This window comes from Triticum urartu, chromosome 7A (genome assembly GCF_056163025.1).
Source record: "Triticum urartu cultivar PI428250 chromosome 7A, HENAU_Tu73, whole genome shotgun sequence".
Taxonomy (NCBI): domain Eukaryota; kingdom Viridiplantae; phylum Streptophyta; class Magnoliopsida; order Poales; family Poaceae; genus Triticum; species Triticum urartu.
The window spans coordinates 163688882-163708101 of NC_141879.1; the positions used below are offsets into that span (position 1 = coordinate 163688882).

At 45.3% G+C, this 19220-nt stretch overlaps 2 protein-coding genes across 4 annotated transcripts; one reads left to right on the forward strand and one right to left on the reverse strand.

Moving 5' to 3' along the window:
- The first annotated feature begins 9762 nt into the window (after positions 1–9762).
- LOC125524011 (ATP-dependent zinc metalloprotease FTSH 6, chloroplastic) lies at positions 9763–12428 on the forward strand. Its single transcript, XM_048689090.2, has 2 exons — positions 9763–11353; positions 11441–12428. The coding sequence occupies exons 1-2, from the start codon at positions 9882–9884 to the stop codon at positions 12021–12023; spliced, it is 2055 nt and encodes a 684-aa protein (XP_048545047.1). The 5' UTR covers positions 9763–9881; the 3' UTR covers positions 12024–12428.
- Positions 12429–12827: 399 nt separating this feature from the next.
- LOC125521232 (protein RKD4) lies at positions 12828–18002 on the reverse strand. Of its 3 annotated transcripts, XM_048686295.2 has the most exons (4): positions 14079–15525; positions 13805–13950; positions 13358–13725; positions 12828–13247 (listed from the first exon to the last, which is right to left on the reverse strand). In XM_048686295.2, the coding sequence occupies exons 1-4, from the start codon at positions 14099–14101 to the stop codon at positions 13038–13040; spliced, it is 747 nt and encodes a 248-aa protein (XP_048542252.1). In that variant the 5' UTR covers positions 14102–15525; the 3' UTR covers positions 12828–13037. The 3 variants fall into 3 exon arrangements, 2 of the variants coding, with proteins under 2 accessions (XP_048542252.1, XP_048542251.2); XR_007289096.2 differs by lacking the exons at positions 12828–13247; positions 13358–13725 and adding an exon at positions 15817–18002 and having other exon boundaries at positions 15451–15525; XM_048686294.2 differs by lacking the exons at positions 12828–13247; positions 13358–13725; positions 13805–13950 and adding an exon at positions 15817–18002 and having other exon boundaries at positions 15273–15525.
- Positions 18003–19220: the final 1218 nt, after the last annotated feature.

Consider the following 19220-nt stretch of genomic DNA (forward strand, 5'->3'; position numbering starts at 1 on the left):
GGAATTTCATCTAGTCACTTTCATCGTGTTTGTTTGATTCATGTTCGCTACTTTGATAATATGATATGTGGGTGGACCGGTGCTTGGATGTTGTTCTTACTTGAACAAGTCTCCCACTTATGATTACCTCCTCGGGCAAGCATCCACAACTTCGAAAGAAGAACTAAGATAAATCTAATCATAGAATGAAACATATGGATCAAAATCAGCCCCTTACAGAATAGCGCATAAACTAGTGTTTAACCTTCTGCCACTCTAACAACACATCATCGAATTAATACTCCACAATGTAAATCCTTAGGCCCAAGCATGGTGAAGTATCATGTAGTCGACTTTCACATGACACCACTAAAGGAAGCAACAACATACATATCATTAAAATATCGAACGAATATCAAATTCACATGATTAGTTATGACAAGACTTCTTCCATGTCCTCAAGAACAAAAGTAACTACTTACAAATTATATTCATATTCAAAATCAAAGGGGTATTGAATAGCATCAAGGATCTGAACATATAATCTTCCACCAAATAAACCAACTAGCATCAACTACAAGATATAATCAACACTATCAGCAACCCACAGGTACCAACCTGAGGTTTTGAGACAAAGATTGAATACAAGAGATTAACTAGGGTTTGAAATGAGATGGTGCTGGTGAAGACGTTGATGAAGATTGGTCCTCCCTCGATGAGAGGATCGTTGGTGATGACGACGGCTTCGATTTTCCCCTCCCAGAGGGAAGTATCCCCGATGGAATCGCTCTGCCGGAGAGCAAAAGTGCTCCTGCCCAAATTCCACAGGCAGATTGACAGATACGGGAAGGATCTAGTGAAGCAACTCCAGGACAATAATGTGGGTCTAAGGTTTTCAGCATAGTGGGGAGTTTTTTTTTGGGGGGAGGGGGGCTCAGTTGATAATGTGCCATTTACCAAGCGCTCATTGAAGACACCATGCAGGAAGTTAAACAAGGAACAGTCATACTTTGACGCTATGAAGACAATGGAAACTGTGTCCGAGATGAAAGCCAATGATCCTGACTTCAACTACACTGTGCAAGTAGATGAAGAAAGCCGGATAAAAACATTGATGTGGGTTACAAGCAGGGGTTGCGATTAGTATCGCTACTTCGGGGATGCAATTACATTTGACACAATTTACAGGACCAGCTTGCATGACATCCCATTTGAGCTTCGCGTCAACAACCACTTCCACATCCAGAGTATAATTTTTGGTGGTGTCATGAGATTACTGACTGAGAGCTCAACACGAACCTGAAACCAAGCAGAAAACTTACTAAGTGATAGATATCACACGTGATGCACAAGTAGATGTTGGAAAAACAGTTGGGTTTATTAAGCACTTATGAATTACCGTTGCCCCGTGGTATGCACTTTCCCCGGCAGATATGTTCAATGTAATTTTGTCAACCATCTTCTTCATTGAATCATAGTCGTACAACCCTATACGGGGCTTACTCCTCGTGGCTTGTTTAGTGTAACAAGCTTGAGATCATCGCGCATGAAAACATGTTTTGTACATAACCACAATAAATCTTCTGCCATGACTTCACCTCTAGCATTCCGCCAAATCCAGTGTCCAAGCTAATTGCCGCTTGTAATCACTGAACTCTGCTATAACTTAACCAAGTTTGAGCAAGGAAAGACTAGACATAAAACATGGTGTTTTGGGTAATCCAGTGGAATCGCCTGAACCATCCTAATCGTTGTTCCAATCTCCATGGGACTGGTCACTATTTTCTATGCGTTTAATCACCATTGCAGCTTGTATTCCACTAAAAAGATATGCCGGGTCAGTGTTCAGGATTGTGGGGAGTTTTCTTGGATCAGTGGAAAACGTGCCCTTTACCAAGAGGTCACTGAAGACTCTTTGCAGGAAGTTAAAACCTGAAGTGGCTAATGATATTTATATGGTTACCGCCACATATAAAACCTGAACTCGCTAATGCCAGTTACATCCGTGACATCGTGGCACTACCGCGTCGTTGAGGTTGACTTAATACAATCACATGTTCCAAAAATGTTAAACTTCGTTAGATCGCAAGCATCACGTGACTTGCATCGTGGTAATGTAGTGTAAGCAAGGGTTACTACAACAATCAATGGTCAAAACCATGATCAAACCTGATAATTACGGTAACAATCAATGTAACTGGGACTGCTTAGAGAACTGATAACTAAAGCGAACCAACATGAGTGTTAGGGCATGGCCAAGGGGTGGCTTCAACCGGGTGCCCCGCATGCCAACTAGGCTCGGGTGTCAGACCGAGGCTTGGACGGTCGCCTGCAGAGGAGTCGGCCGCTCCATGAGAAAAGAAGAAAAAAGAGAAGAGAGAGAGGGGAAAGGTAGAGGAAAAGGAGCAGGAAGATGACCACAATGGGAAAAGGAGGGAAAAAGGAAGGAGAAGATGAGGACGGTGGGGCACTGCTTTATGTTTTGTGGTTGCATGAAAATAATAAATATAATCTTGATTACCTAGGTGGATGGGCTTGGGCAGCACCAAGGTGATGCCACCATTGCTCATGCCCTTAGCTGGTCGTCGGTGTGCCACGTCCGTGATTGAACAAACTTGTGGTGGTGACTCTGCAACGTTGCTCCAGTACTCACATGCACGTCATACATGCCTCCGCCACACCACCGGTCGAACATGTATAGATTGCTGCAGTGCTGTTCGTACATGTCAGCTTTGCGTCAGAGCCCTATAGACTTTTGCATGTGCGTGGGACCTGGTTGCTTCAATACGGGCCAAAAATAAATAGAATACGTGAGAGGATACGCTGCCAGCGGGAATCCACATGGCGTCCTGACGGCCTCGATACTGGCCTGCCTGGTGCGCGGCCGCCGTTCGCATTTTCCGAGTCATGGATGCATTTCTTAATCCGTCCCATGCGTTATGCTGCCGAAATTTCTAACAAAAGTTTTAGGATGTTGAATGCAAAATTTTAGAGTTAAACCTGCAAGCTTATGTTATTTGTGGGGATGAAAAATGAAAATGTTTGCCTTTTTTTTGCTTTTGAAATGGTTTTTGGAAGAAGAATAACAAGAGTAGTGACATGACATGATTTTTCCTTCATACTATCACAATTGTTCTTCCCAAAATCAGTTAAACTCAACAAACTGCTCCATTATTTTCAGGATTTTTTTGCAACATATATATGAACGTAAATTGAAATGAAAAATTAAAAGGTAAACGTATGTATTAAAATTACACGCATGTACTGAAATTACCATTACAGTTTGTGTCACATTATAGCAGTTAGGCCAAAAAAATGCAAATCCAGTTTAGCTTGAATGACCTTGATGCTCCTTTGGGTTTGCAAATCATCTCTTCTCACAACCGTATATCAATTTCTGAACTTGGTAGGACTAAAGAAAAGACATACTTCATCTCGAGAATATACTAGTACCATACATTTAGGTGGGCCATACATTCTCATGAATCTCAGAAAAAATGGATTTGTCTCAGATGTACCGATACATCATGCAAGCGACGCTGTGACCGGACGCGGGCCACCCAACTGGCTGCCCCTCCTCGATTGCGCACCAGAATTCTCCATCTGACCGCCGTCTCTCGATCCTATGAGAAGTCGAACGCGACAACCTCACCAACACCCTCACGAAGCTACCAGAGAAGTCCCAAACTTCAGCCATCTCTCATGAGCTCCATCTCTCATCCACCACACGAGCACCGTATCAGTCCGTTCGGTGTTGTCACCGTGACCTGTTGTGGATGAAGTGTCAATAATTTTTTCAATCATCATTGCAAATGAAACCATGATACAAGTGTCAATAACTTTCTAACTAGACTGAAGGAGAATAACTACAAAATTGTTTCGAAAAGTAGTCACGATTGAAAAGCCTTCACCAACATATTTCTCTCAACATGCAACCATACCTACTCAGGATTTAACATATATAGAAAAGACTCACCATAGGAGCAATGTAGGTCGTTGGATTGACCTGGTTTAATGTCTTGCCCCATTTAGATCATTTTATATTGGTATAGATATAGATGGTTTGAGAAAAACTGAAAAAATATTATGGGTTAATTAATTTTTGTTCCGTTTTTGCTAATTTTTAAGGATTTGTTAACTTCCACCAAATCAGGGTTTTCGGAGATATCACAAGTAAAAAAAATCAGTCAACTGCATTCTTTAGAGACTGAAATATCAGGAACCCCTCCGAAAGAAAAGACTGAAATATTAGGCATAACTTATATTTCAGAAAAGAGGAAATGGTGTGCAGCACTATAAATTGTGTCGGTGCTAGTCTAGAACTTTTTTCAGGAGAGGTGCCCTTTCCCTACTGTGAGCTTAGTACTTTTTCTAAAGAAAACACCTAGCTACCTTTAATTGCCGGGTAATCATGCTCAAATATGTAACGATTTCATGTACGAACACGCCGACCTATGCGTGCCAATACCGGGTCTGGAGAAGAAGAACGAGACCCATGAGTCTATACGGAACGGAACATGACGCTGTCTCCCTGCAAGTTTCAGAAAGAGGAAAAATAAGAAAATTCGAAAGTACCTTTCTATACCCGGGCTCAAATGCTTCTAGCGTGAACAGTTAAATAATACTAATAAACTTAAAAAAAATAAATTCAAAAAATGCTGATTTTTTTTGTCGCATGCTTTAAGAAACGTTTCTTGTGCATGCAAAATTTAAACCCGGGTGTAGAAACTCCACGCACACTACTGTTGTATTACTGTAGCAAGTACTCCCTCCATTCCAAATTACTTGTCGCAGGTATGGATGTATCTAGATGTATTTTAATTCTAGATACATTTATTTTTGCGACGAGTAATTTGGAACGGAGCGAGTAACAACCATGTTGGATGAGATTTTTTTTTTAATTTGTTTGCTTGTTTTGAGAACAATGGCATGGCCTGACGGAAGCTTATATTGAACGCTCAATGCGTCCAATTGCACCGCGACGTACAAGGACCCTCCAGATTGGACCCGCCCCCCTGTAGCAGAGGACAATGTAGCAATTTGCATTCTACTGTATGATTCGCGTTATTCTTGAGCCTTTGTTCTAAAAAAATATATGGCATAATTTGATTTACTGTAGCGATTGCTACACTATAGCAACTGGTTTTTAGTTGTTCTTATATCTTTAAAAAAATGAATATTCTTCTTGAAAGAGTGCACATTTTTTGAACGTGAAAGGATTTTGAAATTTCTGGAAGTTTTTTCAAAAAGAGGATCAACAATTGAAATTGCAAACATTTGTAAAAATTCCCAAATATTTTTTAAATTTGTGAACAACATTTGGAAATATGAACTTTTTTAATTTGTGAATAATTTTCTAAAAATAGTAACAATTTGTGAAATTCGAAAGAATTTTCTGAAACTGTGAGCATTTTTAGAAATTCTTGAACATTTTTTGAATTTGTGAACAACTTCTAAAAAAACAAACATTTTTAAAATTGTTGAGCAAATTTAGGAACATGATTGAAATTCCTAGAGAATATTTGAAACCCGAACATTTTTTAAATTGGAAACAACTTTGGAATTTTCAAACTTTTTTCAAAAAGGGTACTTTGTCAAAAAGAAAAAAAAGAGAACTAGTAAAAGAAACAACATAACAAAGGTAAATAAGAAAGACTTGTAAAAACCAGACTGGAACCTTCCCAATACCTGGCAACTAAGATCGATCAACTCGTTTCGGTCCTAGCTCGAGGGAAAAGAATTCTATGAGACCAGGTCTCACGCGAGACCCATCCTGATAGATGACACGTGACATTCACAAATCACAAAGCATCTACTAACCGTGTCATCCATCAAGGCGGATCTCATCTACTAACCGTAAGACCTGGTCTTATATAAAAAAATTTCCCTAGCTCGAGGCTCCTGCGCGTTTCACCAACATTTTGCCACATTGTGCGGCAAATAGGAATTTGCTGGCCTATTGTAGCGCTCCATTCAGTTTTTCACTAGCAACGGACCGAATGAAGCCTTATGGCATACTGGCTTGATTTGCGCTGCATGTTCCAGGTGCTTCCTGTCGGTAATTCCTATTTGTCGCAGAGTTTTTGTAAAGGGGTGAGCGATTCGGGGTGGCTCATTTCGTACAGGAAATCTGGTTTTAGAAATGCTGTTGTTCTATCTTTTATCTGTTTTGGGAACCCTTCAGGATGTTATTATCCGGGTTTTTCTTCTATTTCTATATTTCTTTACTGATTTGTTTGGTTTTCATTTTTTCAAAATTTTAAAAACTGCTCTGGAATTCAAAAATTGTTTGAGTTTTCCAAAAAAAGTTACAATTTTAAAAATTATTTTTTTAGAACTTTCGAACTTTCAAAATTTGTTTAGATTTTCATAAAAATCCATGCTTCCAAAAAATATTTGCATTTTAAAAATGTTCTTTTAAAAAAATTGCTTGTGTTTTCGAATAATCAACTGAATTTTAAAAGAAATCTTCTCATTTTAAAAAAATGTATATTGTTTTAAAATTGTTTTTTTATAAAACAATAAAAAATCACCTAAAAACCAAAAAAATCCTTCACTACTGCATCAGGTTGAGTCGCTACAGTACCCGGCTTAAAATGAAAACCGCTTGAAAACCAAAATTGGGAAGAGAAAAACATCGCTAGAGTTCTCCAAGTCCTTACAGTGTGATTCCTATGGTTGCTTAATGGGTCGGCTCGATCGCGCGCATCCTATGCGGTCGAGTAGCATCTTGACATAATGTGTCCTATAGGAGATCCCGCTTCTCGCTGGCTCGGGTACACGACAACTTGGTCTCGATCTTGCTTCTTGAGCCTTTCTGCCTGATTTGGTTCACAATTCCGGCCTGCTAACTTTTTTTGAGCATCAGAGCAGCTTGTTTACGTGGACATGTCGTGATCCAAAGGTAGATGGGACAGCTGGAGTTAGCTAAAGTTTTAGGTTGTTCGTTGTAGGATATACGTTGCACGGGATGAATGTTTCAGTTTTGGCGATCTGATTCTTATACCAAAATGCCTCGGTGAAAGTGGACGTCAACTTAAGCTTTGTGTTTTCGGTATTTCCCATTCATTTATGTGAATGATGTTCGTGCGTTGAAATTGTGAAGTTATTTGTATGTAGTGAAATATTTATAGTGTTATCTCTAAGGTTACCGCAAAACTATTTTGTACCAATCTCTGTGGTGGACGAAGTGTCAGTAATTTTTTCAATCATCATTGCAAATGAAACCATGATACAAGTGCCAATAACTTTCTAACTAGACTGAAGGAGCATGACTACAAAATTGTTCCGAAAACTAGTCACGATTGGAAATCGCTCCTAGTTTTCTCATTCATTTTCAGAGTGTGGGGTTTCGGAAAACTATCCACTACGAGCTACACTTCTCCGCCACCAAGGACAACACTTTATTTTTCACAACAGGACCCAACATGTATGCCATTTGCGTGACATGAGAGCTTCGATGGAGGCTTACATAAGATAAGAGTTGTCCCGAAGCCAGCCAAATGCAACAACAAGGAAAGTGATACACACTAGATAAACATAGCAGTGCCAAGTGTAAGACACACATAGAATGTCTGAGATTCAATTGAATGGAACACACACGGTTAAGGTGATTGATGGTTTCCTTCTACGCCTCATGGATGCCTAACGTTGCCCACAGACCTTATATATCGAAATAGCTAGCCCTCACTAACATATTTTTATCAACATGCAACCATACATACTCAGCATTTAACATGTATAGAAAAGACTCACCTCAACATGCAACCATGCATAAGAAGCCACCACAACATGCAAACATGTATGAGAATCTCCATTGTATTATGATATTTATATTATATAATAATCAAACACAATAAAACCATACGTATTTTCAACTTTAGTTGTAATAGTATTCTTTCAAATATTAATGTTCCATACAACAAATTCTCATTGAAATATTTTTGCAAAACATACCCGCAACAACGTGCAGGGTATCGTCTAGTACATAAAGTTTCCATCCTCACAGATCAAAACCCCGTACCAGGAGAAAAATCATACACATTGTTGGGCTAACATCCTCCAGATGGGGTGTGTTGGGAGCACAACCGCAGCCCACAGGTCCAATACATGTGAACCATTTATTTCAGTTGCATGTAATGACTGAGATGCCTTACAAAAATCTAATGGCTGAGATGACATCTTTATAGAAGCGGAAGAAGAAATCCATAGCCTCCATGCAATGCTATGTGAGAGAAGGACGCGGATGCCACCGTGAGAGGATGAGAGAATACAAAAGGAAAACCACCACCCATAAGAAAGGAGAAAAGAAGATATGTTTTTTTGTTAATATTTGATGGCTGCAAACAGATTGCCCTCAAGTTGGCGATTGGAGGCTAGTGTATTTCAGTTAAAGAACGTGGTGCATAGGCAAACAACGATAGATTAAGTTAGAATATGTTTTGGTTTGTTGATAGCTCAATTTTCTCTGTCCACTAAAACTAGATGATATCCCACATGTAGTTGCAGGAATGTTTTGCAACATGCTTTAATCGAGATTTGGTTGATGAAACGAGAACTAAAAATATTTATCCAATGTAAATAACATAATAGAATAGAAATTTTTCATGCATGTTTGCATGTTGAGATGAACAATTTTCTATGTAGATGGTTGCATGTTGAGGCGGCCTACTTACAATATGTTAGTGAGGACAGCTATTTGGATATAGAAGATCTGTGTTGTTTGCTTTAGTGATTCAACGGAGACGAGCTGATTATAGAAGAGGCAAAATTTGCTAGACAACTGTTTGGTTAATTGTCTTTTGTAGTTGTTTGCATCGTTGTCGGCTGGCACCATGACGAGAGTGTTGTAAATCTCTTGATATTTCAAAGAGCCTTTTGATTTTCAGTCGAAGTCGGGTCCACCAATCAGTCTACGACCATGATTTCTTACTCTTAATCTTGAGAAGTTATTTTTTTTCTAGTTGATAAATCTTTATCACTTATGCGTGTGATTGTGATCTTCCACTACTATGTATTGGTTAAACTTATTCTCAGGGTTCATAATATATAAGGAGAGTAATTTATGCGTAGTTTTTGGCCTTTAGGCCCCTTTGATTGGTAGTAAAAAAACAGGAATGAAAAACACATGAATGGAATGTCATGTGCATGCAAATCCTATAGGATTTGAGTTTACTTGATAAGTACATAAAAACAAAGAATTATTTTCAAAAATTTAGTGTGGTTGTTAGATTTGCCATGAAATGTAGTATAAATGGTTATTTAGAAACATTTCCAAATTGATATAGGATCGACGCCTACTAATCAAACGTTCAACATAGATTCTTTTTCTTTCTTTCTAGATAAGAATTCAAATTCTCCAATTCTTTTGTGAAAATCCTTTGAATAGAAAAGGCCACTTGAACATCTTTTTTTTTCTAGGATAAGGCCACTTGAACATGTTGTGTCAGCAGCCATCGGGCATGTGTACAGCCCATGAGCGCGCCGAGCCCAACAAGTGTGCGTGCGACTGCATCGCGACGTGGATAGCGCCACCGGCACCGGGCGGCGTCTGGCGACCGGACGCGGGCCACCCAACTGGCTGCCCCGCCTCCGCCTGGATTGCGCGCCAGAATTCTCCATCCGACCGCCGTCTCTGGATCCTACGAGAAGCCGAACACGACAACCTCACCAAGACGCTCACGAAACCACCGGAGAAACCCCAAACTGCAGCGATCTCTCATCCACACGAGCACCACCGCGTCAGTGTTGTGACCTCAATCTATTTAAACACAGGAGGAATCGCCATACTACGTTCCCTCCAAAACCCGTGAGCAACAGCACCACACTCACATTTTGCTCTGCTCAGTTGCCACTAGCCAAGTAGAGTAGTAGCCTGATCGATCAGTGGCAGTAAGCTTGGCATGTCGCCCACGGCAATGTCGCTGACGACGACGACTACGAGCCACCTGCCCGTCTGCAAGGCGCAGGACGTCGCCAAGCAAGCGCCGCAGAGACGGGCCTCTCCCGCCAAGATCACGCCCCCGTCGCCGGACGCTGCCGGGCTCCTCGGCAGGCGGGGGCTGCTCCAGTCCGCCGGCCTGGGGCTGGGGCTCGGGCTCGCCGTGGCAAGGCCGGCACGGGCTGATCAACCGCCGGTGCTGGCGCCGGAGGAGCTGACGTCGAGCCGGATGTCCTACTCCAGGTTCCTGGAGTACCTCAACGCCGGCGCGGTCAAGAAGGTGGACCTGTTCCAGAACGGCACGGTGGCCGTGGCCGAGGTGGACGAGCCGGCGCTGGCGAGGGCGCACCGCGTCAAGGTGCAGCTCCCGGGGCTCCCCGCCGAGCTGGTCCGGAAGATGCGTGAGAAGGGCGTCGACCTCGCGGCCCAGCCGGCGGAGCCCAACGTCGGGCTGGACGTCCTCGGCCTCCTGCTTAACCTCGGCTTCCCGCTCCTCTTCCTCGCCTCGCTCTTCCTGCGGTCGTCGGGCGGCATGAACGCGCCCGGCGGCGGGCCGGGCCTGCCCTTCGGGCTCGGCCGGTCCAAGGCCAAGTTCCAGATGGAGCCCAACACGGGCGTCACGTTCGACGACATCGCCGGCGTGGACGAGGCGAAGCAGGACTTCCAGGAGATCGTGCAGTTCCTCAAGTTCCCGGACAAGTTCACGGCGGTGGGGGCGAGGATCCCCAAGGGGGTGCTGCTGGTCGGCCCGCCGGGAACGGGGAAGACGCTACTGGCCAAGGCGATCGCGGGCGAGGCCGGCGTGCCGTTCTTCTCGCTGTCCGGGTCGGAGTTCATCGAGATGTTCGTGGGCGTGGGCGCGTCGCGGGTGCGGGACCTGTTCAACAAGGCCAAGGACAACGCGCCGTGCCTGGTGTTCATCGACGAGATCGACGCCGTCGGCCGGCAGCGCGGCACGGGCATCGGCGGGGGCAACGACGAGCGCGAGCAGACGCTGAACCAGCTGCTCACCGAGATGGACGGCTTCCGCGGCGACAGCGGCGTCATCGTCATCGCCGCCACGAACCGGCCGGAGATCCTCGACGCGGCGCTGCTCCGCCCGGGCCGCTTCGACCGGCAGGTGTCCGTGGGGCTGCCGGACGTGCGCGGCCGCGAGGAGATCCTCAGGGTGCACAGCGCCAACAAGAAGCTGGACCCCGGCGTGTCCCTCGGCGTGGTGGCCATGCGCACGCCCGGGTTCAGCGGCGCCGACCTCGCCAACCTCATGAACGAGGCCGCCATCCTCGCCGGCCGCCGCGGCAAGGACCGCGTCTCCGTCAAGGAGATCGACGACTCCATCGACCGCATCGTCGCCGGCCTGGAGGGCGCCAGCATGATCGACGGCAAGAGCAAGATGCTCGTCGCCTACCACGAGATCGGCCACGCCGTCTGCGCGTAAGCACACACGCATCATCATCCCTCTCCTCGTTTGACGCCATTATTTCTCTCGATTGCACTGAAGACTGATCGATTCTACCGCAGGACGCTGACGCCGGGGCACGACGAGGTGCAGAAGGTGACGCTGATCCCGCGGGGGCAGGCGCGGGGCCTGACGTGGTTCCTGCCGGGCGACGACCCGACGCTGGTGTCCAAGCGGCAGATCTTCGCGAGGATCGTCGGCGGGCTCGGCGGCCGTGCCGCGGAGGAGGTGATCTTCGGCGAGCCGGAGGTGACGACGGGCGCGGCGGGGGACCTGCAGCAGGTGACGCAGGTGGCGCGGCAGATGGTGACCACGTTCGGCATGTCGGAGATCGGGCCGTGGGCGCTGACGGAACAGGCGGCGCAGAGCGGGGACGTGGTGCTGCGTATGCTGGCCAGGAACTCCATGTCGGAGAAGCTCGCCGCCGACATCGACAGGACGGTGAAGGCCATCGTTGACGAGGCGTACGAGGTCGCCAAGGCGCACGTGAGGAGGACGCGGCCCGCCATCGACCAGCTGGTCGACGTGCTCATGGAGAAGGAGACGCTCACCGGCGATGAGTTCAGGGCGATCCTGTCGGGGTACGTCGACATCGGCAGAGAGCAGAGGGACACGGCCGCGAGGACAGACATGGTCACTGCTTGAAACTTCAGAAGTGTAGAATTGTGTAGTGCAAGACTGTGGGACGATGGCATATATAGCGTGATGTAAATTTCAAAACTTCAAAAGGGGCAGCTACGCGTCCGCCGGCCGATCGTTTTAAAAGATCGGTCGGGTCGCCAGCCATGGGATCTGGTGCATCGAGTGGCAACAAGCCTTGTTGCGGAAATATTTTGCAACCAGCATCGCCCTTCATTATTGCAACGCATGCCTTGTTGCATATTTTTTTTACACCCTCCATTATTGCAACACAAGCCTTGTTGCGGAATTTTTTTTGCAACCGAGATCTTGTTGCAGATTTTATTTTTTGCAACTAGCAACGTCCTCCATTATTGCAACACAAGCCTTGTTGCAGAATTTTTTCGCATCAGAGATTTTGTTGCAGAATTCTTTTACCATGTTATTGAAGAAGGAGCTTTTGCAACACACAGGATATTGCAGAAAAAATTGCAACAAAGATGATGTTTCAGAAACACTTCAACACCGTCGCTATTCGCACGGCCGGTGATGGTCAAGGGCGGCATGGACGAGGTCTTGCATGCAGTCGCAGTTCCTTGAACCACGCACTAGCTGCAAAAAACAACATCATCTAGTAGGAGATTTGGGTGGGAGATTGAGAGAAGGCTTGAGAGAGACAAAACGTCATGGAAGAAAGGAAAAGGTTGAGCGGTTGGTGTGGGTGAGATAAAGATGAAGGAAACTACTCCATACAGATAATGCTGGGCGGGTCCCACACAACACGCACATCGCACGGGAGAGGCGGCGGATGCTCGCGCTGGATCGGCCGTCTGATCTGAATCATTTTCCATGTATATATAGTGCCTCACATGCTTGATAGAACTAGTAATTTTTGCCATAATTCTTCTGCCATCACAATTTGTGTTCTTCTCCCAGAGCACAGGGATGCATAGTAGAAACTGAAAAGCACCAGACTCTAATAAAACATGGAAGAAACACTTGGGCTGGGCTATACTACTACTATATGCGAGACGCTCTGCATCAATAGTACTTGGATGCCTCCCCAGGTTCAAGAGCCAAGAGCCGTCTCTTTTTGTAGCTGGCCTTGAAGCAGGCCTGCCGAAGCCTCTTCGTCTTCTCCTCGAGCTCAACGTACGGCCTCTGCTCCAGGAGCCGCCTCTCCTGCTCCAGCATCTCCACCATCGCCCTCAGCTGCCCGTCGTCGTTCGCCTTGCCTGCCTCCTGCAGGACCTGCGACCATGACCGACATCACACAGCATTTACATGGAGAAACAACGGATGTAAAATGCTGGCAGATTCAGAATCAGAGATGGGAAAACTAGTATGGATAAAGAGGGGACCTCGACGTCGTTGATGAGGGTCTGCAAGCTCTTCAGCTTGCGATGCGGCCACCTGGGAATCCCAAGCTCCCTGCACCTCTTCTTCAGGACGGTGAGCCCGACGTTCAGCTCTCGAGCCGCCTGCGTGATCGGCATGTAGAAGTACTGTGACACGAGCTCGAATGTCAGCACCCTCTCTGATCTAACGCGGTCTGCTCTCATGGCGTTCGAAGCTGCTCCGTTCACCTCGCCATAACACAGTAGTGGCAACCCCTTCCCACTCTCTTCTGTGCTGTCATCAGATTGCTCTATAGCCTCCCAGCACCTCAGCAGATCATCATCAAAGCTTGTATCCAGCTCGTCTGTGTCGCAAGGAACAAGACAGGGAGCTGCATGCGAGCTCTGCAACTTCAGAAAGTAGCACTAAAATCAAATACAGTACTCCAGAAGTTGCTCTGCGTAACGTACCTTGCAGACTGCTGCTCTGCGCAACAGCGGGGCTGATAGAGCACAATGGTTGGCAGCCGTAGCTCGGGAAGGGTAGAGTGCAGAGGAGCGCCTCCTCTTCAAGCAGGTAACTATCATGCCAAACACTTGGCCCATAAGGCCAGAAGCTGGTGCATGGAAAGAAGAACTGGATCAACTTATAGCAATAACAAAGGCACTACTTTCTGATGTACGCCCGTGCACTATCTTACTTTGTCAAACCATATGATGTATGAAATCAGAGAAAAAAAGTTACCTATGTTCTCCACTGGAATCCATTCTTTCTAGAGAGATCTAGAACATGGGCAGCCAAATACTCTTATGGGAGACGGAAGGAGTATATATGGAGCGGATGAAAGGCAAACCCAGCTCTTAAATGCTTGTATCACTAGGTAGATGGAAACGGCTAATAATATTGGAAATCATGCAAGAAATTAATTCCAAGAGTAGCTAATGGATCGGGAGTTACAGAAAAGGGAGTAATTAATAATTAGTTTTGGTAATGGCGGAACATGCCTGGGGGTCCGTGCACTGAGTATGGCTAATCAAAAGTTTTCAGCTAGAGTCTGCATGTTTTGTTTTCCAGAGATAATATTTATACTTCTTGGAACTGTAAGACTTTCATGGAGTAGATAACATTTAATCGAATTGATATTCATGAAATTTGTTTTCGCTCCTGTTCAGCTTTAGACTAGCCATAGTGGGGAGTATGTTACTCCTGGGCGCCCGACTCATTCGGTGGCACCTAGACCTCGCCTCTGGCCATGCCACCGTTAGTGTGGCCGTGTAGTCATCACATTCGGCATCCTCGTCTTCAACTAAGTTGAGCGCCCAGGCCTCGCTTAGGCATGGCATCCTCGAGCGAGTCGGATGTGCAGTCATCACCTCCGTACTCTGCGTAATTGACTGAATCTTGGTGCCCAATCATCGCAGCTGGCCATGGCGACCTCAAGCAGGTGAGAAGAAAACACATCCATCATCCCCACCATTGAACAAGTCAAGCACCCGGTCCTCGCCTCCGGTTACTACTCGCCCAACCGAGGTGAGTGCTCTGTCCTTCCGTAGCACCAGAGAAGATAGATGGAGACATGAAATGGAAGGGAGACAAAGCGGTGGTAGACGAGCGGATAAGAAAAGATCAAAGCTGGCGTGGGGTGCGACGGAAGCATGTCTCTGTTTCAGAATAGCATGTTGAAATTACAAGTGACGATCTACAATATGGGATTTTAACCAAAGTCAAATACTGTTTAGTTGAGGGCTATCTGTAAAACTCTATTATCTCCTTAATTAATATATGAGGCAAATCTTTTGCCTCCGTTTTTGAAAAAAAAATTTAGAATTTGGGGAGCGAGTGTTATGTCAGAGGAGAGATGATTCATAAACAGGTAATCAAGCACGCAACATTATGTGCTTATTTAGAAGGCATAAACAAAATGATGATACTAGAAGAGTAACTTATGTGCCAATCTTTGAATGCACCTGTTGTGGGATCTGTTCAACCAGGCCTTGCACACGTGTTTTTGAGAGAGATAATGTGACAACGTGTTCGTGATTAGATGTGAAACAACACTTAAAAGTAAGTATCAAAACACATGTGTACCAGATAAGTGGGAGTAATACAAACTCACTTGAGTTGCCTGGCTTATCCCCATGTTTTTTGGCTTGTGCAACTGCCGCCTTACAAAGCCAGCAAAATAAGCCCACTGTCGAAAAAATAAATCATTTAAATAGTCTACTTTAGCTGTTCATGCATCAACTCACAAATTTTTGATTATTTTGATTAGAGATTGCACACAGATCAACAAGTGTAACATATGGCTATAAGAGCTCAATTAACAGACTTTGTAAATAGCTGATTTGGGTAGGGTGCAAACAGTACATGAATGAGATATGTACAAGTCAACAAGAATCAAAGACAGAAAACATGTGTTTGTTTCTACACTGCAAAATATTTTTCTTTGTTCCATATAAATACTACAACAATCTCACCGTACCGTCTAGCTCCAATCTCTGGATGACATGTCAAAACATTCTAGGACTGAATATATCTCCTGGATAAAGGGATGTGAGGTATCTCCTGCGTTGAAGACATGCACCTGGTCGTGCAAATCAATCCAGCTGTACCCGGCATGCTTGTGAACACCTTGCCGTTCCATCTCTTCCCTTGCCAGAGATGCACTTCCCCACCTTCCCTCACGAGCATGTAAGTTATGAATCAGAACATATGGAGCAGAACTCTCGGGATCAATCTTGGATAATGCCTTTGCAGCCATGTGAGCCAGTGGTTCATTCTTCTTCGCCGTACATGCTCCGAGGAAAGATCCCCACACAGATCGGTCCGGAGCAATTGGCATGCTATTGATTACCTCCAATGCATCATCAAGCTTACCATGTCGACCTATGAGATTTACAAGTGCTGAGTAGTGCTCAATCCTAGCAGCAATGCCATACTCATGGACCATGGTGTGGAAAACCCTCCATCCTTCAGAGACAAGGCCAGCATTTCCACATGCACTCAAAAGAGAAATGAAAGTTATGTGTGTTGGCATAACCCCAGCTCTCCTCATTTCTTCGAACAGCTGCAAGGCTTCTGTAGCACGACCATGGTGTTCATAACCTCCAATCAGTGCATTCCAAGACACTAAACATTTTTGCGTACGCATCTGATTGAAGATGGCTTCCGCATCAGTTATTGCCCCGCCTCTGGAGTACATTGTTATAAGGGCATTGCTAGTTGCAGTATCTGGCAGAAACGACTTCTCAATAAGTTGGTGGAGCTGAGCTCCAAGGGGCAACATAGGGATCGACGCACATGCTGCTAGAACTGAAGAGAAGGTGTGCCGGTCAGGCGTCCCACCAACTTCTAGCATCTTTGAAAATAGCTCAATTGTACCATCATAGTCCCCATTTTGTTCATAACCTGATATCATTGTATTCCAGGAGATGATTGCACGCTCTGGCATCCTATCAAAAAATCCACGGGCATGCTCAACCTCTCCTATCTGTGTGAATCCTCGTATTATTAAATTCCAGGACACCATATCAGGGTCTGGCATTTCCCAAAACAGCTTCTCTGCTTCCTGCATATTGGACACCTTGGCATACCCAGCAACCATAGTGTTCCACGATTCCAAGTTCTTAGCCGGCATCTCATCAAACAGCATCCTAGCTGAGCAAACATCTCCAGTTCTGGTATAGCACATCATCATTGTGTTCCATGACACAACATTTCTCTGAAACACCCTCATATTGCTCATCTGGTGCTGATTCTGACCTCTGGGTATCATATCAAATAATCTTCTGGCATCATCCACCCTCCCAACTTGCCCATACGCAGCGATGAGTGTGTTGTAAGCATCAACAGCCTTGCCCATGTCTGTCACCGTCAAGCGCTTTGTCAACAGCTCCTCTGCCTCATGCAACCGGCCATTCTTGGCTAACCCAGACACCAGTGTGCCCAGCGACGCAGAGTCCTTCACAGGCATCGCATTGAACATGTCGAGGGCCTTGCTCACCTGACCAGCAGCAAAGAACCCGGTGACCATCGTGTTCCAAGAAGTGACGCCCCTCTGCGGCATCTCGTCGAACAGCTTCCCGGCCTCGCCCATGAGCCCGCGGCGCACATAGGCGCTGAGGAGGGTGTTCCACGTGACGCCGTCGCGCTGCGGCATTTCGTCGAACAGGCGGCGCGCGGCGGCGAGGTGGTGGGAGTGCGACGAGCGGGAGTAGGCGGCGAGGAGAGTGTTCCATGACACAACGTCCCGGACGGGCATGGAGGCGAAAAAGGCGCTGGCAGCGCTTACGTCGCTGCGGCGGGCTAGCGCCGCTAAGAGCGAGTTCCAGGTCACGACGTTGCGGACTGGGAGAGCGTCGAAGAGGCGCCAAGCTGCGGCGAGGCGGCCGCGGCGGAGAAGAGCCGCGAGGGAGCGGTTGTGTTGCCGGACCAGCTCGCTGGTGGGGGGTGCAACCGTGGCCGCGGCCGCCGCGCGGCGGGGGGCGACGCCTTGGATGGGAGGCGGCCATCTCCGCATCAGGATTCAAAGGATCCGGCGGTCCGGGACTCTGGGTACGTGGTGAGTTCAACTGTGCGATTGTCCGGTGACGTTGAGGTGGTTTGGTCAGACCAAAACATTCTCAAAGTATTATAGACTAGTTGAATGCCCGTGCATTGTTACGGGAATACGAAATATGATGTGAAAAGATTTTCGATAGTGGACATTTTATATAAGTGCTTTTTATGAAGTACATTTCAACAATAGAACAATGTCAACGTTAATTAGAAATTTATGAACATAGTCATATTTTCTAGCCAACGCATTGTAGACTTTGATTAGACTTTTCATTTGCCAGAATTTTATTTGGAGAGAACATGATGAAAAATGTAAATAGCGAAGCACGATGTGACATATTGGTAGGGGACCAACCCATGAAACTGAGAGCTTCAGATCCACCGTTTGTACATTGCCATCAGCTCTCACTTATTGGTTTTTGATACATAGTTTTAAAAAAAGACACACGGGGTGACTAAGTTTTCAAGCTCCGTGCGGCAACCAGGGCTTCACCGAAAAAGCACCATTCAGCACCGATGGCTTGATCAAAGAAGAACCCCTATATGCCGCCCTAGACTTAAGTTTTATAATTTTTGTCTCTTCAATTTTATGTTTATTTCCCTGAGATTCTTTAGTCATTTCGAATTCTTGTTGGTAGGTTGTATAGAATTTGCTGAGTTTTTTTATCTCTTCCAACAACATCACCTTCGGACTCTTGTTGGTAGGTTATTTTTGATGGTCAATAATATCCATATCTATCATGGACACAGTCTGAAAAAGTGAAATGTATATACTAAATATATTACTATCATTTATTCTTTTTCTTTGCGGGGAGTACTATCATATATTCATATACAACATGCAAACTAAAAAGGTTAAAAAGACAGACATCTAGAATATGCAAAACAAGATTTGTTCTAGTCTAGCCAAGATATTTGGTAGCCCCGACAGACCGTCCAAATACCTCAGTTCTTATGCTATAATATACAGAGAATGGCGTTTTAGCTCTCGGCCTCCATGGAGGCCTTTTTTTTGAAAAAAAAACAAAATTCAAAAATTTCAGTTCTGAACTTTTTCGTACAAGTAAACAATGATGTGAGGCGTATGTGTGTAAAATTTAAGGATGAAATATGTTAAAACACTACCTGTACAAAAAGGACAAATTGATGATCGGGGAGGATGAATTGTATCATGTGTTAAAAAATCACAAATTTGTAGTTTTTGCACAGCCCACATTTCAACATATTTTGTTCTCAAAATTTACACTCTTGTGCACTATGCCTTCATCTATTTCCATATCTTTTTCAGAATTTGTTTGAATGTAAAAATATGATTTTTCAAGAATTTTG